The sequence below is a fragment of the Trypanosoma melophagium genome (genome assembly GCF_022059095.1).
Source record: "Trypanosoma melophagium isolate St. Kilda chromosome Unknown ctg21segment0, whole genome shotgun sequence".
In the NCBI taxonomy this organism is placed as follows: Eukaryota; Euglenozoa; class Kinetoplastea; order Trypanosomatida; family Trypanosomatidae; genus Trypanosoma; species Trypanosoma melophagium.
This window is the reverse complement of record NW_027125151.1, coordinates 65882-91182: the sequence shown is the minus strand read 5'-3', so window position 1 is coordinate 91182 and position 25301 is coordinate 65882. Positions and strand designations below refer to the sequence as shown.

The 25301-nt window shown below is 38.4% G+C and overlaps 8 protein-coding genes across 8 annotated transcripts; all 8 read left to right on the top strand.

Moving 5' to 3' along the window:
* Window positions 1-498: 498 nt before the first annotated feature.
* On the top strand, window positions 499-2469 carry LSM04_001725 (DnaJ domain; the record flags this gene model as incomplete). The annotated part of the gene is made up of 2 exons (XM_067330869.1): window positions 499-1939; window positions 2096-2469. 2 exons carry the CDS (start codon window positions 499-501, stop codon window positions 2467-2469), a joined length of 1815 nt encoding a protein of 604 aa, XP_067191901.1.
* Window positions 2470-5230: 2761 nt separating this feature from the next.
* Window positions 5231-9976, top strand: LSM04_003948 (uncharacterized protein; the record flags this gene model as incomplete). Its single annotated transcript, XM_067330868.1, has 1 exon — window positions 5231-9976. One exon carries the CDS (start codon window positions 5231-5233, stop codon window positions 9974-9976), a length of 4746 nt encoding a protein of 1581 aa, XP_067191941.1.
* A 2301-nt stretch (window positions 9977-12277) lies between these two features.
* On the top strand, window positions 12278-12674 carry LSM04_000504 (uncharacterized protein; the record flags this gene model as incomplete). Its single annotated transcript, XM_067330867.1, has 2 exons — window positions 12278-12545; window positions 12592-12674. The coding sequence occupies 2 exons, from the start codon at window positions 12278-12280 to the stop codon at window positions 12672-12674; spliced, it is 351 nt and encodes a 116-aa protein (XP_067191878.1).
* Window positions 12675-12970: 296 nt separating this feature from the next.
* On the top strand, window positions 12971-15070 carry LSM04_004320 (uncharacterized protein; the record flags this gene model as incomplete). The annotated part of the gene is made up of 1 exon (XM_067330866.1): window positions 12971-15070. The coding sequence occupies one exon, from the start codon at window positions 12971-12973 to the stop codon at window positions 15068-15070; it is 2100 nt and encodes a 699-aa protein (XP_067191950.1).
* A 588-nt stretch (window positions 15071-15658) lies between these two features.
* LSM04_009617 (uncharacterized protein) lies at window positions 15659-18352 on the top strand (the record flags this gene model as incomplete). Its single annotated transcript, XM_067330865.1, has 1 exon — window positions 15659-18352. One exon carries the CDS (start codon window positions 15659-15661, stop codon window positions 18350-18352), a length of 2694 nt encoding a protein of 897 aa, XP_067192054.1.
* Window positions 18353-18832: 480 nt separating this feature from the next.
* Window positions 18833-20989, top strand: LSM04_004007 (uncharacterized protein; the record flags this gene model as incomplete). The annotated part of the gene is made up of 1 exon (XM_067330864.1): window positions 18833-20989. The coding sequence occupies one exon, from the start codon at window positions 18833-18835 to the stop codon at window positions 20987-20989; it is 2157 nt and encodes a 718-aa protein (XP_067191942.1).
* A 473-nt stretch (window positions 20990-21462) lies between these two features.
* LSM04_002779 (uncharacterized protein) lies at window positions 21463-23424 on the top strand (the record flags this gene model as incomplete). The annotated part of the gene is made up of 1 exon (XM_067330863.1): window positions 21463-23424. The coding sequence occupies one exon, from the start codon at window positions 21463-21465 to the stop codon at window positions 23422-23424; it is 1962 nt and encodes a 653-aa protein (XP_067191914.1).
* Window positions 23425-24436: 1012 nt separating this feature from the next.
* Window positions 24437-25261, top strand: LSM04_007190 (uncharacterized protein; the record flags this gene model as incomplete). Its single annotated transcript, XM_067330861.1, has 1 exon — window positions 24437-25261. One exon carries the CDS (start codon window positions 24437-24439, stop codon window positions 25259-25261), a length of 825 nt encoding a protein of 274 aa, XP_067192004.1.
* Between the last annotated feature and the right edge of the window lie 40 nt (window positions 25262-25301).

The window sequence follows — 25301 nt, the reverse complement described above, 5'->3', positions numbered from 1 at the left end:
GGTTGTTGTTTTTATTGTTGTAAAGATAATATTTTCTGTTTCTCTTCATTGCTGCTCTCGTATATTATTAATTTATACACCACGCATACGCACACACATACATAAGTATCTCTATACATAAAAGAGGAAAATAAAGGAAATAACAAAGGGGAACTTCTGACATTACCACAATTAAACCCTAAACACATATAGAGAGAAAGAGAAAGGAAGAGACGGTTGTGTTCAGAGTACCAGTAAACCGTTTACACCAACACATCCCCACACACCAGTATACAGACACACACACAAAAAAAAAAAAAGAAAAATAATACCATTAATAAGGGTAGAACGAAAAGAAAGTACACAACGCAACGAATCCCAGCCTCCCTCAGATTCATTTATTGCACACCTAATTCTAGCTCTTCTCTTCTCACTACTGCTATAACTATTATTATTATTATTATTATTATTATTATTATTATTATTATTATTATTATTGTTATTAGTACAAATCCAATAATGGATACCCACTTTCGCCTTCTGGGTATTCCCCGCGGCTCTGATGAGACCACTTTGCGTCGTGCGTATCATCAAAAGGCCCTCGCACTTCATCCAGACCGCAATCCCGCAGGCGCTGAACAATTTAAACGCATTAACGAAGCGTATGAGGCACTCTGCGTACATTTCCGTAGTCACGGTGGCCGAGATGTACCACACACACAATATAGTAATAGTCATACAAAAGGCACTGACAGTGGTGGGAATTGTTATTACAGATCTAACACGGGTACTGGAGGATATACCACCTCAACATGTTTTACATTTAACACGACGCATAGTAATGCGGGTTCGGGTTTTCAATATGCAAGAAGTACACACTTTACAGGGGAACCAACGACGCATGTTTTTACAGAGGAAGAACTCTTCGGCGTCTCACCTGGTGGATTCACACATGAGAAGCGTAATCCACGAACAAAGACAACCGTGAAAGTTAACAACGGTAATGGTACAAACCGTGCCTACTATACCAATGAGACCAGGAATAATAATGATAATAATAATAATAATAATAATAATAATAATAATAATAATAATAATAATAATAATAATAATAATAAAAATAATAATAATAGTGCGTCTGTTAACAGGGGCTCAAGTCCTAGTGGTTCCCGGTTTAATGCCTCTAATGTGTATGAAAAGGCAGATGAACGTTGGCGTCGTGCACATGGTCATCGTGTACCTGTTAGTGGATATTCCATGCATGATAACGGCGTCCCATCACCCCCACGTAGTTCCTATAACTATCAAACGAATAGGCAATCAAAACCAGAAAAGGAAAAAGCAAAAACAGACGAAGAAGAAGAAGAACAAAAACAACAACAAGGTCCACAAAAAACAAAACAAAGGAAGACGCCTCCGCCACGATCAAGGCCAACACCTCCTTCTTTTGCTGCCGATGTGGAGACTGGTGTAAAGAACCGTCAAGAAGAAAGAATGGGAGGAGATGGCGTAAATGACACTAGTAGAAAACAACAACAACAACAACAACAAGGTCGCTTTAGTAACAATAATAGTACTAAGAAGTATAATAGTGTGAGTGACTTTGTACGTCGTGGCTGCGATACTGATACTTATGATGATAATAGTTATTATGATAATGTTTTTGTTGACGATGATGATGCAGACAATTATGGTGGTGCATTCAATTGGCCTGGTTCTGCCTATAACGGAGCGGATGATATTCTCGGTGAGTTTGAGCGACAAGAGACACTAAATGAAGTACGGCGTGAGTGGGAACGATTAAAGCGGGATACAGATCTCAAACTTCCCCGGTATTCTTCTTCTTCACCAGAACCACAGAAACCACGAAGTGCGGCACGTGGAAGAGGAATGATGAATGGTAAAGCTGTAGAACCGGAAGAGGATTACGTTGTGCATCGTCGCAGGAGCACCTCACCACGTGAAGGCAGGAGTAATAATAATAATAATAATAATAATAATAATAATAATAATAATAATAATAATAATAATAATAATAATAATAATAATAATAATAATAATAATAATAATAATAATAATAATGCATGGGGTTATGCAGACAGAGCGACATCTGCAGAACATGAGAGTGCAAGAGAACGTGCCTATTATCGTGAACAGACAAGACTTAGTGAGTCGCACATGCGCAGCATTTTGGAGGAGAAACTGCAGCTCAAAAAGGTTCTCTTCACCCAACGTTATACCCCAGACCCGGCAGATGTGGCGTTAATGAGTGATAGTGAAGTATACGTGCTATGTGAGATTTTACGTGAAGTGGAGCAGCGAATGCAGCGGGTATTGCAAGGCCGTATGACAAAGGGACTGTGCAGTCGCTGCTCTGCCGCACCGAAGTTACAAGAAAGAAGTGTTTTTGTTTGTGGCCATACATCTGTTTGCGCAGAGTGTGCCACATCGTGTGGGATGTGTCCTGTGTGTGCAGCCAGTCGTCGATGATGATGTGTTTTTGTATATATATATATATATATATATATATACTATTTTTTGTTATTAGTCGATGTATTGTTTGTCTATTCACTATTAGATGTATACTTTTTTTTGTATTGTTTTTTTTTTTGCGTTTATGACTTTTTTTTCTTTTTCAAACTTCTACAGCTTATGACTCCCATTACTTTCCTTGAAACCCACGATGTACATCTATCTATTTCTCTATTTGTCTATTTATCTATTTATCTCTATTTTACTCTATATATTTATTACAGGATCTGCAGAGAAGGTTGAATGCAAAAAGGAGCAACAGTGATTGGAAAAGATATATAACATAGTATTACCCGATTTATTTATTTCTTCCTTATTAATGTTTGTATGTATTCAACTCTGTGTATGAGAGAGAGAGAGAAAATAGAAGAGAAGAGAAAAAAGTAAAAGAAACATCTGAAGACTGGAGTTATGATAGAAAATAGTGCTGAAATTACTAATAAAAGCATAAAGAAGAATAATGGGAAGCAAAAAAAAGAGAAAAATGAACAAGATGGAGAGAAAAAGAGGGGAAAAATGAAATAAACACAGGAATTGGGCTCTTATGTATGAGTAGGTAGAATAATATAACTTGCAAAACAAAGCGTAATGAAGAGAGTAAAACGGTTTACAATAAAACAAGCGAAATAAAAAAAAAAGAAAGAAAATAAATAATAATAACGAAGAAAGAGAGTTTTGGTTATCACTATCGGTATCACAGTAGGGGAGTCTCCAAAATAAAATAAAAATAAATGGAAAGAAATACTGGAAATTACTTAGTTCTGTATATATATATATATATATATATATATATATATATATATATGTACAGAAATAATAGTAACAAATATACGAGAAAATCAAAAAGAAAGAAAAAGAGAAAGAAAACAAACACAGTAAGTACATACAAAGAATGTTCTCACTATTTTCTTTTTCTTTTTTCTTGTTTATTTTCATACAAGTACGACATCTTCCCTTCTTCCTTTTCTTCTTGTCTTTCCACTCTTTCTTTCTGGCTTAGATGTCTATTTCTTTTTTTGTACAATTGTTTTTGTCTCTTTTTATTTCTCATTTAATGGTCTCTGTTTTTTTTGTATTTCTCTTTTTTGTTATTACGCACTGCACCTTTCTTTTTCGTTTCTTTATTATTATTATTATTATTATTATTATTATTATTATTATTATTATTATTATTATTATTATTATTATTATTATTATTATTATTATTATTATTATTATTAGTGTATGGTTCACGTGATCGGCATACCGACAATTTAGAGTATGTTTTTTTTCTTTTTTTGGTCCTCACAGTTTCCTTATTGCGTATCTGGTACCAATGTATCATCTCATAGGTGATTAAATGAATGAACACTATTTTCTTTCCTTTTTTCTTTCTGTATATATATAAAGCTGTTTTAATTATCTTTATATATGCAAACTATGCAAGATGTTTATTTTTCTTCTTTCTCTTTTCTTTTTCTTTTTTTGTTTTTATACAATACACATAAAAGTATAGCTACTACGTGTAGAGGACCAATACGTTTACCCTACAAATATATATATCCATATATCTATATATAATCATATAGCTATATAGATATATTTGTATAGGTATATACACACATATATTTGTATAGAAGAAGGAACGGTGTGAGAAGGAAGAACAGCGGTAGCACATCAAAAAAGGTAAAAAAAAGAAAAAAAGTAGAGGGAAGTGAAGAGCCACTACAGGGAAATTAGAAGAACAAAAAGAAATACAAACAGCCAAGACATTACAAATTGAGGGGAAAAGAAGTGAGAAAGGGGAAAAAAAGGAGGAGAATTAAGTGAAGAAAGAGGAAAGTACAGGAAAAAAAGAGACAAACAAAGAAAGGAAAAGGTAGAGGGATATTATTAGACAGCCACTACAGCAACAACAACAACAACAACAACAACCGAATTTGTACAAGTGTGCGGAACTTTACCTACAAGTAAAGGTAACATAAAGCGAATTCATACTTGTTCTTGAGTTGCACCATTTATCATTTTTTTTTGTAGTTTTTCTTTTGATTTTTGTTTACTTCTCTGTTTATATCTCTCATTCATCTGTAGTTTATTTTTATCCACGCGTGCCCAACTTACGTATCGCTGGCCAAAACTCCAAAAAAAAAGAAAAACCTCTCGCATATTTGTATTTATCAAGGACCTCATCAACAGCATCATTATTAACCATCGTTGTTTGTTGTTATTATTGTGGTGGTAGTAGTTGTTGTTGTTAGTCTTTCACAGTCTCATTCTTTATTATTATTATTATTATTATTATTATTATTATTATTATTATTATTATTATTATTATTATCTTCCCTTTCGGGGAGTGTTTTTCTTCTTATTATTCCACGTGTGGAAACTCAATTGATTGATTTAGCAAACGATAAATTGAGTAAGAAGAATAAGCGAATTCACGGGAATATATTCGACAGTAAAGAATAAAAAGTCGAGGGAAAGAGAATTATAGAGAAGTAAAAAAAGAGGAAGAAAAAGAAAGAAGGAAAGAAAGCAAGGGGGAAATAGTACAGAAGTACGTGAAATATCTATCAACAGCATAGTTATTATCATCATCATTATCAATAACAACAATAAATCAAAGAAAGAAATAAAAAAGAAGGAAACAAACACTTCATCAATACTAACAAGCAAAAAAAAGAGCAGTAACAGGCGTAGGAAAGAATAGTGATTAATAATAATAAATACTAAGAAAACGATGGAAGAGGACTACCCTGTAAGTTTGCCTGTTGAAATGGCACCGGAGAATGGCTCATTAATGCTACCTGGCAGTATCACCATCACGCGCACAACTCTATCTGTATTTAAAATATGTGATATGAATGATGAGGAGCCACTTTTCATTGGTGTTTGCTCTGTGCCACTCCTTCGTTTTGTGCAACAGCGTAGTGAAGTATTTCGCTCTTCCAATGCACTACTGTTGATGAGTCTCTCAGATCATCTTTTTATTAATGCCTCCCTTAGTGCTGGCATTGCCCCAATGAAGGAAACAGGCGCCAGCAACGTCTCCTCCCGCACAAACTCCACAGGAGTTTTCATGCGAACACCAAAGGACGATGGGCAAGTGGATAAACTCAGCCAACTCGATACGCCCTCATCATGGACACGACTGCGATTGGAATTTCCAAAACCAGAGGATTGTGATCGATGCGTGGAGGCACTTCTCGCACGTAATGCGGAAAACGCCACAGGGGAGTATAACTTTGTGAATCAGCGTCTGGGTTCACCATCGGCTTCTTCGCGGGGGGAGGAAAAAAAACGTAAACCACCTTCCCGTCATGAGAGTGAGTCTGTGGCAAGTCTTGCGAGTTACGGCAGTCGAAACCGGGATGCGCCGTTGTACACCGGTGATCAGCAAAGTGATATTATGCACAGCTGCCGCAGTTTGCCTCTTGGCGAGGAGGGATCACCCACCGCCTCCAACGCCCAGCGTTCCGTGCGACAGATGCCAAACGCCCCAATACGCAGTCAAAGAGAAATGGAAACGGATATTGATAGAAACGGCCCACAGGATTTTCCACAAGGCCGTGTGATTCCTGTGGTTGGGACGGGGCGTCCAGAGGAGAGTCAACGTGAAGTTCTCACACTGGATCAATCCCTTGATAACGGCGGTACGTCCCGCAGCAGTCATCACAGTCGTGGATTACCAGCACGCAGCAATCCCACTGACAGTCGACGAGAATTGGAATCAGCAGGTGGAATGCGTACACCACGCAGCCTTCGTGAAAGTCGTAATGATCGCTTTGCGGCTTATCGAGTACAAGATAGTGAAAGAGAGATGACGACACCGCGTGAATCACAAGATGGACGAAACACTCCACGCAGCAGTCATCACAGTCGTGGACTGCCAGCACGCAGTAATCCCACTGACAGTCGACGAGAATTGGAATCAGCAGGTGGAATACGTACACCACGCAGTACACAACAAAGCCGCGATAGTCCTATTCCTCCTGCTGCTTCCACATCCGCCGCCACAGGTCCTGCTGCTGGTACAGCTACTGCTGTTCCTCCAACTACTACTACTACCAACTCCCTTTCAAGCAGACCACAAGAAAATAAACGTGAGGTGCTAACACCACGTGAATCTCGTGATGGACGTAGCACTCCACGCAGCAGTCATCATAGTCGTGGATTACCAGCCCGCAGTAATCACGCCGACAGTCGACGAGAATTGGAAGCAACAAGTGGAAGACGATCACCGCACAGTCTTCGTGAAAGCCGTGATGATATGTTTGGAGCTTCTCAAACAAAGGAAAGTGAACGAGGGATGCGAACACCACGTGAATCTCGTGATGGACGAAACACTCCACGCAGCAGTCATCATAGTCGTGTAAGTCCATCACGCAGTAATCACGCCGACAGTCGACGAGATTTGGAACCAACAAGTGGACGTGCTACCCCACGAGATGTCCGTGGAGCAAATAAGTCTGAGAATGAAAATGTTTTTCGCGATTTCGTATATCCGTCTAATCCGGCATCTTATAGTGGACGTAATGTGGAAGTGGAGCGAGATTCATATTTTAACAGCCAACCACCTTCATATACCGCAGAAAAATCTTCTGCGATAAATACACAGCGAACGACTAGAGGCCGTACAGATTACCAATTCCTTTTACGTAATGTAATGAAGCTTATGCATCATCGCCTACACTTTATGCAATATTTGCATAAAGAATTGGTACATGAGGCATACCTTGTGGAGGAAGTGAGACTCCTTGATCACCGTGCACGTGGTTCCCGTAGTGCCTCTGCGAGTCGTTCCTTCAGTCGACCCGCAAGTGCCGTTTCCCCACGATCCCCACGTCGCACTGTTTTATCCAGTGTCGCCGAGGAGTCATCACGACTGCGTGAGATTGAGGAACGTCTGCGGGCGGTGGAAGAACTTCACCGTGAGGCGGAGTTGGACCGTCGTGAGGTGGAACGTACCAGACGAGATGTGGAAAGAGAGAAGAGTGAACTGGAACGTGAGAAACGTGATTTGGAGCGTCTTCGTCGTGAAGTAGAAGAAAAGATGGAGGCGGCTGCTCGTCAATCGACAAAACTCTCAACGTATCCCTCACCTTTACGTGGGCCATCTGATATGAAGGAATACAATTCCATTCGAAGCCTTAACCCCGATGGATCGACGGTTGGTAGAGAAAATAACAGACGTCATAAGAATGATGAGAAAGGCCGAAGAAGGAGTGAATCTCTTCACAAGTACCCTATCAGTGATATTGCCCAACCATTAAATCTAAGTAAACCCCAAGAAAGTGATGGCTCACAGATGAGCAGGTATTCCACACCAATGGTTGGAAATGGTCAAGTGGCAATTGCACCACGTCAACAGCAACAACAACTTCAAGTGCATCAACCAATTCCTTCTTCGCCTTCAGAAGTGGAATATGCTACTGCTATTGTGGATCGTTACATTTACGGAGATGAATGGCATTTACTTTACCCTTCACGTGGTACAGATGTGCGTTTTTGCGCATTGATAGATGTTTGTTTGACACTGAAACTTCAACGTCGTCTTGTAACCATTACGAATGTTTCAGTTGATCAACCAGGGTTACGCCTTACTGTGGAAATATACCACAATCGTGATAGCTTACCACGTGAAGTATTGGAACGTCGTTTCAGTACTCAACCATTCTATTTCTTGCAACGACTTTATGAACTTCGTCACTATCTTAATAGTGAAGATGCTTCTGTAAATCCAGTTCCACGAGGTGGTCGTAATGGATCTCGAGTTGGTTCCAGAGCTGTTTCACCCCGTGCCGCAAATCAAAGTTCTTCATCTTACTTGCGGGGGTTAGAGGATGATATTGTGGCTCTTGGAAGTGAGGAAGATTTGAATGGGGACAGTTTATTATTGGGTCCAGATGATCGGGCACGTGATGTTCTTCGACGCAATGATGAACGCGTTAAACAACGTGAACGGGAATTATTACATGAAAGGGAAAGAAGACAGATGAACTTACAACGACAACGCCTACAACAACAATTGGACCGTCTTGAAGAGGCTGAATCCTACAGACGCAGTAGAATTGTATTGTCAGAGGCTCAAGAAAGACAAAATATGGTATTTGATGGTGATCTTAATCATCGTCATACTTTTGCTATGGCGAAACAAGCACTAGAAGAGAAGGAACACCTCGAACGTGCCATGGTGGAAGTTGGTTATGCACGACAATCACAAGCCATTGCACAAGCCCAACGTCGTAATTTGGCTGTTGTACGTGTATTGGTACAAGAGAAGGAACATCGTGCTCGTCTTATAGAGCAGGAACAGGAAGCCCGTATGGTATTGGATCTCGTTATGAATCCTGGTCGACTTATGAAATCAGCATCCCAGCCTGAAGTAGATGAAAGAATGCGACGACAACGCCTTGTAGAGGCCGAAGCTAAACAAAGAGCACATATTTACGCTAATATTCGTGGTTTTATCACCGAAGCTTTACAAGGTGAGATGGAGTCTGTTATGGGAGATGAAATGACAGTGCGTATGATGATCGCCGCAGATGAAATGAAAGAGCGGATAGATCTTGTCTGCAGCGGTAAAGCACCTTTGGATGGACAATCACGATCGCGTGGTACTGGAGTTCTTGTTACACCAGAGACCTGGAAAGCGTTATTAAGTGAGGAAACCATGGAGCGTCAACAGTTGCTTAATGATCAGGAACGCCGTCGTCGTTTGTTTCAACGTGAGTATATTGTCACTACAGAGGATGTCACACGTAATGAGATTGAACTTAATGAATTGGATGAACATATTCTCATGCTGGATGACATTGTCCAACGCAATCGTGCGATGCTGGAACGGCGCCGTCAGGAGCGCAATCACCTGGTAAAGTTAACCAATGAAGAGCAGTACTACCGCAAAGGCATTGTGAATGATGAACAGGACGAGTGGGAGCTGTTTATGGAACTCTTTGACACGGAACTGCACGAAGTCCTACTCGCCGAAAACGCCCGCCTCTCACCAGCGCAGGAGCTCGAAAGTCCCCAACGCCGCCGCCGCACCACAATCGGCACGCCCCGGCAAACGAAGCCGTTTCACTACATGACATTTGCCCCAGAGGACATGGAACACGCCCCAACGGCGGTGCTGGCAATTGAGGGAATGCTCGGCTGCAGTATAAATAAGAATCTCGAGGTGACGAGTATTGCCCGCCCACTGCCAAAAGTGGATGAGGAGGATTTGCAGTTTCAGGCGGGGGATATGATTCTCGATGTGGCGGGATATTCTCTGCACTCCCTCTCGCATCTGCGGGAGGTCTTGAGCAATCGCGCTATGCAAATTCAGCATGAGGCACGTGTGGAGTTCCCGGAGGTGCCGGAGGAGGAACTCACGGTGAATCCCGCACTGCAGAAGTACGTGGATGTTCTCTGCGAGCATCACAATTTTCTCGTGCAGGTCTTACGTGGATGTGATATCTTTCAAATCATCGTCAAGTCATAATTGTAGAAGAAGAAGAAGAGGGTGAGTAGAAGGAGGGGGTACTCCAAAGGTTAGACAGTGTTTATAATATCTATCTATCTATCTATCTATCTATATATATCTATATATATATATATATATATATATGTATTTATTTATCTATTTATTTATTTATGTGTGCGTCTGTGTGTATGGTTTGTATCTGTGTAGGCAGACGAACCTACAGTGAGAAGAAGCGAGAAGAAAAAAAGAAAAAGAGATAATTGTGGGTGGGGCAATGCATATTAGAAAAGATTGACGGGAAAACAAGAAAAGGAACAGAGTATAAACTGAAATGTTTTGTTTGTTTTCTTCATTTCTCTTGCGAAAACAGGAAAAGAGGCGTAACGAGTATAGAAGGCAAAAAAAAAAAATAGAATGAAAAAAGGGAACTGTTTTATTTTTATTTAGAAAAGTGTACGAAACAAGAAAAAAAAAATAAAGTGAAGCAACTGAAAAAAGGAGAACGGAAATGTTTTCCCTAGAACTAAAGAAGAGAAAAAACAAACAAAACCTAACAAAACAGCAAGGAAAAAAAAGTAATAAATTAAAACAAAGGAACAGGAAGGTGGGTGACAAGGAAAAATGAGTGAAAAAAAATTCCTTAACCACGTAAGGAAGAAGTGAAAATATTAAAACAAAAAACAACAACAACAGCGATCAGATATATATATATATATATATATAAGTGAAGAACTTGCACAAATAATATAATGTTTGCGCTATAGCGGGCTGAGGTCTAAAAGTGTTTCTTTACGGCTGAAGGATACCTGAGAAAGTGCGATGAGTGATCTTGAGCTGTTTTTTCTTTTTCGTTCTGTGTATCTGTTTTTTTTTTTGCAAATGAGAAAACAAAAGGGGACAAAATTCTTTATTTGTAGTATTTGCGTTGTAGAAGAGCTAAAAATGATAAAATGATAATAGAGCGTATTTCCGTATTTGTGTTTGTTTGTTTGTTTGCGTGTACGATAGGAAAAGAGAGAAGAAAGAAAAAGAAATATTGAGTGAATGGTGAGTTTCATAGGCTTTGTGTGTGCAGACAGAAAAACTATATATATATATAATGTCATAGTATTAGTAGTAGTAGGAACAACAACAGCAGAAGCGGCAATCTTTTTTCTTTTTCTCCATTTTTCTTCATTGTTTTGTTTTTTTTCCCATTATCACACTCTCGTTTGTTTTTTCTCTTTCTTCTTTTTTTTCTTTTCTTTGTGATTGGGTTAGTGTTTGACTGATTCAGCTGTTTTATGTTTTTCTCTTCCGTTCTTTCTTTATTCTTTATTTCTCCCTGATCAGGTGTCTATGCCTGGACAAATATAATTATATATATAAAGGGATATTAGGGGAGGAAGAGAAATTAACGTACTTGTGTGCGAGTGTGTAGTTGATATTCCCATTGTTTATCCCTCTTACTGTGATCTTTCCTTCTTTCATTATCTCTCACTCATTAATTGATTAATTGAAACATTTAGAGAATCTCAATAAGTGTGTGGTGGGGAAAAGAAGTGAAAGTCTCAACGGGAAAAGAGAAGGAATTTAAAAGAGAAGAAGAATAAGGTTTTGTTGTAACAATACATACATTACTTCTATATGTTTGTATGTGTAGTACATTCGCAAAAGAAAGGGAATAACAACAAGAACATCAATGGGAACGAAAACAGTAGTAACGACAAAAGAAAAGAAGATAAAATTAAATACAACATTTCTTTTTTTTTTTGCGTGTTTGGCTCATTTGTCTATGAAAGAAGAAATACTTATCGTTATTGTGATTTTCACTTACATTGGGTATTTCTTCTTGGCATTTGTGCAATTCTTTCTTCTTCTTTTATGGTTATTTTTCTTGTTCCTCTTACACACCCTTTGCACCAGAAAATAATATGTCTTGGCCCTTTTTTTCTTTTTTATGGCTTTTCTTTCGTCTTTTCATTCTTTACTTATATCTTTTCTTTGTTTTTTGTTTGTTTTGATTGTTTGTTTTTCCCTCACTTATTTGGTCCTATCTATTTGTATGCTCAATCATGCGCGCAACTGTTTAACCCTTTTTGAGTTTTCTGTCTTTATATATATATATATATATATATATATATATATATAAGGATAGAATTCTCTGTTTGTGTATATCTCCTTCACGAATCTTCTATAGGTAATCTTATTACTGTCATCTAATCTATTATCTAAAATATTCTTCTTCTTTCTTTCTTTACAAAAGTTCATATGAAGTTTATTCTCTGAAGATATATACACATATACACACATATACTCATATATAGATGAGAGGAAGAAATGCCTGACGGTTATTCCACTAATGATCCTCATAGTGTAGATGAGAGTGATGATAATAATAAATACGTGGGTTTATCTTCAGATGAGGAAGAGGAAGAGTTATTCATACACTGGCCGCTGCGTACACCTGGATGGGATTTGGTACTCGCAGAAGAAGAAAATAATAATAATAATAATAATAATAATATTAATGTGATGCAGCGCAATGCAGATGAATTGGCCCATCGTGTATTAATGCCTGAACGTGAAATAGCGGAAGGGAAGTGGAGTTTATTGCACTGCGGGGGATCTCAGTTATAGTTTAACAGCCGTAGAGACTCTTCTGCAGGAGACGATGAATAGACTGCGTAAACTTCGAGGTGAGAATGAACGACTTAGACAGCTCTTGGGAAACTGAAAATAATATATTTATTTATTTATTTGTATTTATGGGGTTGTATCAGCAAACATGAACAACCCGTAATAAGTAGTGGCTTTACTTTATTATTTTCTTGTTTCTGGTGGGGATTTATTATTTCAAACCTTTGCTTGTAATTGAATCCATATAATATATATATATATATATATATATTCTCTACTTATCTCTTATTTTCTCTTTTTTCTTTCGTTTACTATTATTATTATTATTATTATTATTATTATTATTATTATTTCCTTCCAATCCTCTGTAAATGGTATGTGTAGGTGTGTGGAATGAATTCAAAATTTCTACCACACCGCAACATTACTCGAGTGCGGCGTCGTTTATTTATATCTCAACACGCATTTAATCAACGACTCGCCGCCGTCTTGTTTCTTCTCACTCTCATCAACGTTTCATTTCTGTACAGTAAAACACACCACACTTCCTCACAGGATGCGGTTGGGAGGCATCCAACAACTGTGAATAGCGGAGGTGCTGCTATTATATATCCACCAATATATGATAATGATAATAATAATAATAATAATAATAATAATAATAATAATAAAGAAAAGGAAGATATACAGTTGGGCAAACAACAACAAGAGAAAGAAGGCGATATGCATGAATCCCAACGGAAAGCTTTATCCTCATCGTTATTACTATTACCATTACCACTATTAAGACGTCGATTTGATACCTTTACGCAGTTAACACCCACGTTTAGTTTATTTCCTGCTGGATTCTCTAATATGACGTGGGAAGAGGCCTGTGCGGAGTACGCGGAACTCCTGCAGCAATCTGTGGGAGATGTACTGCAGGGATCCGATTCTTTTAAAAACATTCACGCTTACAAACACCATGGAGTACTTTTACCCAATCTCACTAATACTACTACTACTACTACTACTACTACTACTACTACTACTACTACTACTAATAATAATAATAATAATAATAATAATAATAATAATAATAATGATAATATAGATCGTGTGTGGATATCAGGCGCCATTCCACAGCAAACACCAGAACTCATAGAGTTCTACAAACAAGAAATACAATTAGCTGAGTATGATACAAAAGTGTATAATGCATTACGTCGTAATATCGGCAGTGTAGAGTTCTGCGATCCCGCGGATGCCGATTACACTCCAAGTAAAGATATGGCATGTTTAGCGTATCTCAATAACCCAGCAAACTGGATCGCACTTAAACCCATGTCTAGTATACTATCAACAGGACGAACTATTAAGTTGCTACTCTCATTCCGGCATCACAATATAACAGCTGTGGTGAAACTCTCGCAAACACGATTTCTACTAGAACCCGTAAGTGAAGTTGTCGCATTTCATTTCGATCGTGTTTTGGGATTTCGCCGCGTACCACCAACGGCGTGGGTGCAAATTCCTGTTAATTACATTAAAGCCGCCGCCGCCACACTTGGCCCCTTTTATGTACGTTGGATTGAAGAAGCCGTTCTGGCCACACGGCAGGGTAAATCCATTACCGCAAGGTGTAAAGATGAGCGATTGGCGACTGCTATGAATATAAGTAACCCGAAGTGTATATTCGCATCTGTACAGTTGTGGATGTGGGATGTGGATGCATTACATAGTACCGTGTTTGCAGACTATGTGCAGCAACCGTCCGGTCTTCCATTAACACGTGAAGTGGAAAATAAGAGTAATAATAATAATAATAATAATAATAATAATAATAATAATAAGTATTTAATGGAAACACAGATGTCTGCTGCGGCTATGCGGGATTTGACGGCACGTGAACAATGGGATCAATTAGCATTTGATGCGATTATCGGCAATGCAGATCGGTGGATGGGACACAATACATTTGTCCTCGCCTCATGTGAAGCGGACTTTCCCTGCCAAAATGCCCGTAAAACCACACGAAAATATGAACCACGATCGAAAAGTAAAAGAAGATTTGTTTACATTGATCAGGGAAGTGCCTTTTATCGACATGGTTTACTTAACAGTAGTGTTTTCGCAGAAAATCGTAAAACACCGTATTGCCGTGCTCATCGACAGACGATTGAACGTATAGAACGTATTGCGCTATTTGCATTTGGGGCGATGAAGACTGATACGTATAGTATGAATAGTATGAATAATGTAAATAATGTAAATAGTACCATTTCTGCAGATATGCCAGTTATTGCACGCACAACATTAGGCGAAACAGCAGTAGCGGAGGCAAAACGTGTGGAATCATCTATTTATAAACATCTTATTCGTCCACGATTACCTGCAAAGGTGGGCATTATTATACCGCATGTGTTAATTAGACGAGCGTGTAGACGTGTGTGGGGTATTTTAGCACATCGTACACGATGTCTTGAAAGTAACGAAACGAATATATTTTTCTGATGGGCAACTTCTGTTCTTTTCTTCTTTTTTTTTCTGTTTTATTCCTTTATTATTATTGTTATTATTTATCATTGTTATTGTTATTATCTTTGTCAGTTTTTCTTTTTTCTTTTTACAAACGATTCCACAGATAGACTGCTACTGCTACTGGTGGTGTTTACTGGGAACTAAATGGAAGAGCGAATATATATATATATTGACTACATATGTTGATGAAATCTCTCATATAAATTGCCTGAGTTTTTATTTTATTTTATTTATTTACGGATTTATTGTCTTTCTAATTATCTTTCTTTCTTTTTTTTTTAATTTCCTTCGTTTTCCTTTTTCTGATGCCTGTCTTTTCATTTCTCTGTTTCTGACGGCTTTTGCATTGAAGGGAATAGAAATTAGGAAAAACGATAAATTAAAAAAAAACTCAAGTAAAGAAAAAAAAAAGGAACGAACAGGTAGTAGTTGGAGTTTGTTTATATACATCCACTTATATATACTTATATATACTTATATATACTTATATATACTTATATATACTTATATATATATATATACAGAGAGAGGGAGATTGTTAGAAATAAGTAATAGAAGTCCATGTTTGAAGGAAAAGAGACATATTATACCTCTCGCACCACACAAGATGATAGACATGATTGGATAAGAAACAACAGCAGCACTAATACTAATACTATTACTGTTAATAAACAATATCATTCTACTAGTAAAGGATGGCAGACAGAGCGCAATATAGATAATTACACTGAATCTGATATACAAACAAAGATGAAAAACTCGGGAATAAATGGAGGTGAAGATGTACCCTCTTCACAGTACATATCAACGCCGTTTCGTCAATCATATTCACAAGAAAAAGCCGAAGAAATTGAAAACGAAAAAAATAAAGAAAAAGCAAATAAAGAAGAAGAGAAATATAAACACGATGCCTTTACAAGAGGATTTCTTCGTCTACGTGAGAGATTGGCTTTACAGAAGATTATTAACGAAGTACGTTCTCTTATGCAAACCTGCCGACTACCACCCATGGATATTGCGGCGTTAGAGAAATATATTATTACTATTGTAGAGCGTGGACGCTCGCATGCGCATGTACAAACCAAACATAAAAGGAAATCATCCGTACAACAAACACAATCGGAATTAACAGCAGAAACAACACCTGTAATAATTAGAAGAAGAAAAACAATTGCAGCAGCAACAACAACTAAAAGAGAAGATGATCGTAAAAAGTGTACCACTTCACATATTCCACGACCACCGAGTGCATGTTTACCAAACAGAGAAGGAGAGAGTTCACGGCAGAGGAGGATTTTTGGAGGAAGACCTTTAACAGAGATGAAGACTGTTAGAGTCTCTACTGGTAATACGGCAAAGCATGTAGAGGATACAAACCATAACAGTCGTAGTAGTTCTAGCTCTAGTAATAATAGTAATAGGAGTAATAGTAATAGTAATAGTAATAATAGTAATAGGAGTAATCATAATACTGACAATGGTAGTACATCTTTTGTAAATTCTACTGCACATTGCAAATCACGTTCTATAAGTGCATTCAATACATATTCAAGACACGCTGCTTGGTATGCCTCTGCTTACCAGGATACGCCTAGAGAAACCAAACAAGAAGAAAAAGATAATAATAATAATAATAATAATAATAATAATAATGAAAAAGGACGTAGTTTAAGTGTTGATAAGGATGAAATAATTTCTTTTACACCTCACTCCCATGATGAGAAGAGAAGAAGGGGTAAGAGATCTAACGAATCTACATTCGAATCATTAGCAAGGGGAAACCCAAGAAAAACGATGGATAAAGAAGATAATGAGAATTTAGAAGAGATTTCTAATAAACTCTTGTATGATACGGCTGTAGCAGATATGATGGAATTACGTCATATTTTACGCGAACATGAAGCGACAACATTTGCTGTATTAACTGCTATTGATAAAAGAGAAGCAATCATATCAAAGTTACGTTCATTTATAGCTTTAGCGGCAGTGGATCTTGGTTTTACTGTAGTGCCAAGTTGTAGTGGCGGTAGGAATAATAATAATAATAATAATAATAATAATATTAGTCATAGTGTTGCTAATAACAATACCCCTGATAGTATGAATGCAACAACATTAACAAGACCAACATCATCATTATTATTATCAATATCACACCCAGTACCACTAAAACCTGAATCTTCTTCACAGAGCAGTTTAATTGAGGCGTGGTCGGTGCAAATAACACCAGTTAATGTTCCACAACCTCGTACTTTTACATCTGTGCAAATTCTTGATGAACCGCCAAAATCAAATGTGCGAGGAAGACACCGTCTTTACTATAGAAATGGTGTATTGTACTTGATGCAACAACTACAGCAGGCATCTGTTGCAGTTGTGAAATCTATTGTGGCTTGGCGTAGTCTTCTTAGTGGTAATTATCCATTTGTGGTTAATGGACGTAATTATTTGCTTGAAATGGCAAAGGAGATGTCAAAACTTTCAGAGGATCCTGTATTACTGACGTTATTTCCAGCTTCTAAAAGAGGAATCACCCATATGAGAGAAGAAGAAAGAAATAATACCAATAATAATAGTGGCAATAATAATATTAATAATAATAATAATAATAATAATAATAATAATAATAATAGTTCTTTTGTATATGAAAGACTCGGTTTTCCTGCATCTCTGCAGTATTATCCACTATTAACGAATATGCCACGACTATTGGAACATTGTAAACCACCACAACCACCAAAGTTAACAAGGAGAGACGCAAAAAAAATGAATAATCACATGCGTTTTGATTTTTTTGAAAATAACAATAATACCGGCGGTAATAACGTTTATGTTCCCCACGATTATAACCATGATGCTATTTTTAATAATGACAATTATGATGATGATAATAATAATAATAAAAGGGGATATAGCAGAACGAAGGATCCAGTTATGCCTGTATTTCGACGTGGACGTCCGCGGCGCCCCAAAGAGGTTCCCCACTACGATATCGTGGATGCCCGCCATCTGCTAGATGCTGAGAGGACCATTCATCGTGAAGTAAAGGCACAGATGCAATTACTGCGGCGTCAATTCCGTGCGTGTGCAGCAGGACGATATCCGTTATTATTAAACGGTGTGTGTTGTTTTAATGGATGTCGTGATGGAACAGTGCGGCTGCAGTCCAACCATTTACAAAAGGCGTGGTACTGGCAATTGCATGATGCACTATGTTGTCTACAGGAGGGAAACAGCGCGGTGCGGAAGGACTGAGTCTATATGAAAAGAAGATAAGAGAATGAGGTAATATAACAGAGATCGTTTCTTTTCTTTTCTTTTTTCTTTTTTTTTGTAGAGGGGGTTTTCTTTCTTTGACTTATTTTATCTTATTCGTCCCTAGTGCATACAGTATCTGTAATAACAGTACAAACAAACTGCAGGTGGTCATTGGAATATTTACTATAGTATAACTAGTACTAGTGGTAGATAGGTGAGGTTATCGTATTGAGAATGTTTTTTTTTTCAGGTTGACTGTTTCTTTTTTTTATTCTTTTTTTCTTATTATTATTTCTCTCATTTATATAGAGTTTACCGTGTGCGTGTGTGTGGTTTTTTTTTAACTGTTTTTTTTTGGTTTGCTGTTTGTGAGGTTTTTTAAGTACGTTTTTTTTCTTTGTTTTCTTTTGCTTCGTGTTTCTCTGTGTTTTTTTTTTGTGTTCTTTGTTCTTGTTTGTAAGGATTACATTGCTAGAGATGTTGGAAACTATTACTTATTTTATATATGGATGGATATGTGGTGTAATTGCAGTACCACTTTGCTATATTTTCGATGTAGGAGCTCTTCTTGGGTTTATACCTGTTATTAATGTACTATTCATCTTTTTGTACAGGAATCTCTTTGGGCATGATATAAATTTCAATTCATCACGACTTTTTACCGATACGATTCTTGGAAGTATTCCAGTAAATCTTATTGAATCCTTTGTTGGGGATAAAAAATACAAGTATGATAATCGAGGGAATGAGATGCACAGTCATCGTGAGCATTATGAAGGAATTGGTGTTTCATCAATAATTCATGCATCAGTATGTCGATTGGGATGGTATAGTGGTGATGAATTTATTGGTGGTATTCATGATGCACGTTTGGTATTATATGAAAAGCATCTTACAGTGCATGAAGTAGGAGCTTCGCAAAATATGGGTAATCATGAACGTGTTATTACTTCTGAACGATTGATAGGACGTATACAAACAAGTCGTATAAGTGTAAGTGTAGCTGTTATTGAATCCAATAATCGTCGTACTAGTACTGGGTCTGGTGTGCTACAAGGTCATGTACTGCTTATTAGTGCTGTGGACGATGGTCCATTATTTGATGAAACTGATAATATGTCTAATGCTTCCTATCTTTCGAAGCAGTTAGTTCTTTTTCCTAATAACAGTTACAACAATAGCAGTATCACTAATAATATCAATACCAACAACAGTAACAGTAACTACATCAACAACAAGACTAATGACAGCAAAAACAATAACAGGTACAATACTTCTGATTATGATGGAAGTGATGTTAAAGGGTCAAAAACAAAGAAAAAGAGCGACCAGGGCAACAGTAGTAACCTTAATAGTAATAATAAAAATGGTGGTAGTAGTTACGTTGGAAGTGCTTCTTTTGTAACGAATGATACAGACAATCGCATATTTTCACGTCAGGCGATAGCTGTAAAGTTCTATTCCTTGCGTGATCAAGAGCGATGGTTGAGTCTTCTTCGTGCCTCTCATGAGGCAGCCCACTGGCGTTCGTATCTACGAACGCTTCCCACGCCAGATGCCTTCAACCTGCTCCTGACGCGACTACTTGTGCAGAGTATGCGAACTACGGCGCTTGGGAACTTTATCCACGCCAAGATCCAAAAAAAGCTGGACACCCTCAGTGTGAAGAAGTTCCCCCGTGATATTGAGGGTGGTATTATCCTGGACGACTTCCTGCTGAGTGATGAGGTGCCCATAGTGAGTAATGTGTCCTCCCCGGCCATCACGGCGAATGGCGAGGTGACCTTTGACTTTGACCTCCTCTACCGCGGCGGGGCGACGCTCTGCCTGCGCTTCAACTTGACGTACCGCGGCCTCCGCATCCCGCACGTTGTCTGCGCGGTGACGATTGAGCGGGCGGCTGCGCGGCTGCGGTTGAGTGTCGGCCCGCCGCCGAGCAAAAAGTTTTGGTTGGGGCTCCTCAGTCCGCCGGCGGTGCGGCTGGAGGTGGCGCCCGGCCTGAGCCCCCCGGCCCGCCGCGGCCCCCTCCACCGCCTCCTCGCCGCCCTGCCGGACCTCAGCCCCGTCGCCAGCCAACTCCTCCGCCTGTACCTCCTCGGCGAGATGGGCCTCCCCGTCATGGACGACTACCCCCTCCCCAGCGTCGAGAAGACCCCACCCCCCACCCCAGCAGGCCGCAAGCGCTGGAATACGCGATTCGACAGGCGCAACGCCGCAGCACGCAGTAGATCCCATCGCAATACAGCCGACACCGCCAAAACAGTCACCGGCAGGGCAGTAGTCTCAAGCGTCGGATCCTTTATGGATGCTATTAAGCGCTATACAAGTGGTTTGACGCAGTTTGGGACTAGCACCAGGGATGAGACCTCACCACCAAGGGAAACCACACCGACACTATATAGTGATATTCTACATGAGGAGGAAAGTGAGAAGAAGAGTGTAGTAACCAACGTCCCAAGTGAAGCAAGAAGTGTCTCTAGCACGAACATAACAACTCTTAGTGGAGTTTCACCAAACTCTGAGGATGTACGACGGCATAGAATAAAAGCAAAAGCAGAGGAAATTATGCGGCCAGCTGTTAGGACTGCCAATAGATTACCACCACCAACTGAAACAAATAAATCTTCCGTGTAGTAGTTAATGATGCCATGAAAACGAAGGAAAAGAAGAATTTACTGCCCGAATGAAGAAGTAGGTATGAATGATGATGCGTATGAATATCTCTGTGAAACAGAGACACATACGTATATATATATATATAGACAGAAATAACTAGGTTGGTGAATATTTATTTTGGGTTTTTTCCCTTTTTTTTTGTCCTTGACTGAGGTAGTTTGGAGGAGGAGAAGGAAGAGGAAGAGTCGAAATTGGCCCCAATAGAAGCAGAGGTTAGAGAGTCAATAGAAAGGTACAGAAGCACGAGAAAAAGAAAAAAAGATACAGTTTACCCACGAAAATAAACAAAAACAAATTATTATTTATTGTAAAGGCAAGGGACATTAAAGACGTCAAAAAAAAAGAAAAAAACAGCAACAACAACAACAACAACAACAACAACAAAAGGGAAATAATAGGGTAAAAGAGAAGATACAATCATCAAAAAAAATATGGCTACTGTTCTCCCATTTCTTCTTGGCTTTATTGGTGGAGCAGTATCTACAGTTTTCATCATAGTTTTCCTATTCGTTAAGGGAAAGAAGATACTGGAAGATTTAGTAGAACGAAAAGAAGCAGAGTTGATGGTTCGCATTGCAGCATTAGATCAAAAAGATGTTCCTGTGTCCCCATCAAAGGTACAGGCTATATGTAAAATGTCCAGATTCGACGATGGTATTATGAGACCTGTTATCCCTGTACGTGTTGTTCTCTTTGGTAATACTATATGTGTATATCGCTTTGACACCAGTCATAAAACACAAAAACAAAAAAAGACAAATCATAGCGGTAATGGTTCAGATGATAGTAATAGCGATGATGACCATGATGATAGTGATGATACTACAACTATTATTACATCAGAAAACTTAATTGGTAAGATTAATGCTAGCACTGTTATTAGCACATCTGAAAAATTATCCAAGTTTCATCGACATACAGATCCAACGAAGCGAAATGCTCCAATTCGTGGAAAATGTCTTGTCTTACGCTGTAAAGATGGTCTTCCACTTTTTATTGAAGATCCAATACTACAGATGGCACGTCAACAAGCAAAACAGCAAGAGGAACAAGAAAGTAAAGAAAGACATCATTATCATCACAGACATGAACACCAGAAGCATAATCCACTTTTGGATACTACATTTTCTCTTACTTCTACTCTTGTGGGGGATATTAAACAAAATGGAACTCATTTTAATGTAAATGGTTGTGAGGATTGTCTTAGTTCTTGGAAATCAGTAGTATTAAAATTTCCAACTCGTCGTGAATTAGAACGCTGGTTTAATTTATTACAGGCTACTCCGCAATCTGAAGAGTGGCGAGGATTTATTAAACGTCTTCCACAGTTAGATGTTTTTAATCTTGTTGTGGCACGATTATTCTTTGAAAATACACGTACTAGTGAACTTAGGGATCTTCTAGTTGGTAAATTACGACGAAAACTTCATAAAGTTTCGAGAAGACTGCCTAAACACATGCAAGGTGAAATCCTTTTAGATCGCTTGGAGCTCGGTGGTGAAATTCCACTTATTAGTAATGTAAGTGATCCAGCAGTGACGACGAGTGGCGAACTTGAATTTGATTTTGATTTACTTTACCGTGGTGGACTTGTATTAGTTTTACGTTTTTCCATAACATATCGAAGTGTACGTGTGCCGGATATTCTATTTAATATTAAAATGCTTGAGCTATCAAATCGTATGCGATTAAGTGTTGGACCACCACCCTCTAATAAGATGTGGGTTGGCAGTTCACGTACACCGCAGCTTCGACTCGAGTTTATACAGGAAGTTGCCTCACATGATGGACTCCTACACGCTGTGTTAAATCTCATTCCAGATATGAGTAAATTAATGACAACTATAGTGAAAGTAAAGTTATTTGAGGATATGATACTTCCATCTATGGATGACTTTCCACTGCCGTGTCTCAGTTACTCTCCGCCGTCATCAGAGCCGGATTCACCACTGGCGGAAGATGCACAAAGTGGAAGTATTCTAACAGCGAGTTCCTTTGAGACAAATAAGGAAAAAGAAGAAAGGAACAAAAACGAGAAAATAGAGGCCGTACCTAGCTGTATAGTTTCTGAATCAACAGAACAAGTCACAGAAAAAATAGTCACAACCATTAAAACAAATACAGATGCCGTAGAAGAAGTAAAAACAACTATAGCAACTGTAAAAACAGTACCAACATCTATAGCAGATGCCAGAGGGCCAACAGGATCATTTAATGTGAGGGATGATGTGGATGAGGATGATGAGACGTTAAGTGTGGTTTCATCTCGTATGGTGCCTGGCTCCTCTGTGAGTGAACCCTGGCGTCGGGCTGCCCCTTCACGGGCTAGTAGGATAGTGAAGTGGGTGAAGAATGAGGCTAAGACTTTTGCAAAGAAGGGAAAAGAAGAATAAGCGAAAAAAGTAATCGGATCACAAAACAAAAAAAAGAAAAAGGGGGAATGTCTAGAGTTATCAGAAAAGTGAACACACATGCAGAGAGAGAGAGAGATAGAGAAATAGGGGAAAAAAAGAATAGTAATAATGGTAAATAAACACGAAAGGAAACGATAATTTCATTTTTCTCTCTGCCCCTTTTTTCATCTATTCTCTGTTCTTTCCATTCAAAATACTTTTTCTTTTGCACTTTGGAACTCATGTGTTTTTTCTGTTTATGTTGCTTTCCTCTGTTGTTCTTTCTTTATTTGGTTGCTGTTCTCCAGAGAAGGTATTTCGTCGTCATCGTTATTCATTACGATACCTATCATTATCAATGGAGAAACAAAAAAACAAAAACAAAACAAAAAAAAAAAAGAAAAATCGCTCATCTACGTGCATCTAATAAGTTATCTCTTTATTTTCAATGTTTTCTTTTAGTTTTTGTATCCAGTGGGTTTTTTTTGTTTTTGTTTGTCTCCACTATAGTCGTATGAAAGTATTGAGCGATATGATATGCGATGTTAGTGGAATAGTTATTTCCTTTGCGTTTTCCTTACTTTATGTTATGCCTTTTGTTTTTTCTCTGTTACGACTGAAACTAAGCCTTGTTGTAATAGGGATGCGCACTGTGGCTATTGTACAATATATATATATATATATATATATATATTTATGTAATTTTCCTCCTCTTCTTTATTCTTATTATCTTACGTATTCTTTATTTATTTAAGCTATAGTCAGACGTGCAGCATACGTGTATATATATAGTAGAATAGATAGAGCCGCGTGACTTTTTTTGTTTTTTTTCTTCTTCTACTTCTTTGACATATACGTTTATAGAAATTAATCAAACGAGAGGGAAGTGCTACTGAAAAAGAAAAGAAACAAAAGAAATACAGAACGTACTATTCCTTTATTCCTTTATTTACTTATTTATATTGATTTCATTATATATATACAGACACACACCCTTACATAGTCTTCGTGAATGCCACCACCAACGCCACCTTCTCCACCCGCTCCACTGCGTTATATTCCCAAGGACCAGAACAGCAATACTGCACAAACGTTAAATACAAATACAAATATAAATATAAATACAATGGCAGGAAGAACAACAAGTATAACAGGAGGAATGCCAACAAATACCGCGGCCTCCCCTCCGCGGTTTGAAGAAGTCAATGCACCAGTTGAGAATAGCCTTCACTATAACAGCAGTTTACCCAAATTAACAGCACTCACCCACACACAACCACTTTCTGCAGACTCAGCCCCAGCCACAAGTAACACAGCCACAACATCCACAACAACAGCAGCAACAACAAAGACACCAATGGGATCAACAAGTCATTCTAATGGTATTTCATCAGAGCCTGCTGCTTCTTTTCCATTGACTTATCCCTTTCCCAATTCACTTCCCTCAGCGCACACATCTTCATCATCATCATCTTCTTCCTCACAGCAGATTGCACAACTGTGGCAACTCGTGCAAGATCTTACTAGTGAGAATGCCGTTCTACAGCAGCGCATGCGAGTACTAATGGAGGGTGAAACAAATGACGATGTTAACCTTCCAGGTATGATGATAACAACAGCAACAACAACACGAGGAGGAGTAGGAGGTTCTGCTACTGCTACTGCTAATACTTCTACGATGACGACTTGTGGCTGTTCCCCCGCAGAGGCGGAGGCACTTATATTACGAATTCGTCGATTAGAGGCGGCACTTAAAGTAGAAGCGATGGAGCGTGAGGCGTTGGAGGTGCGACTGCAGGCACAAGAGCGTGTACTGGCAAAACTAGTAATGCGGTGAGTAGGGAGAAAGAAAGACAGAGAAAAGAATATATATATAT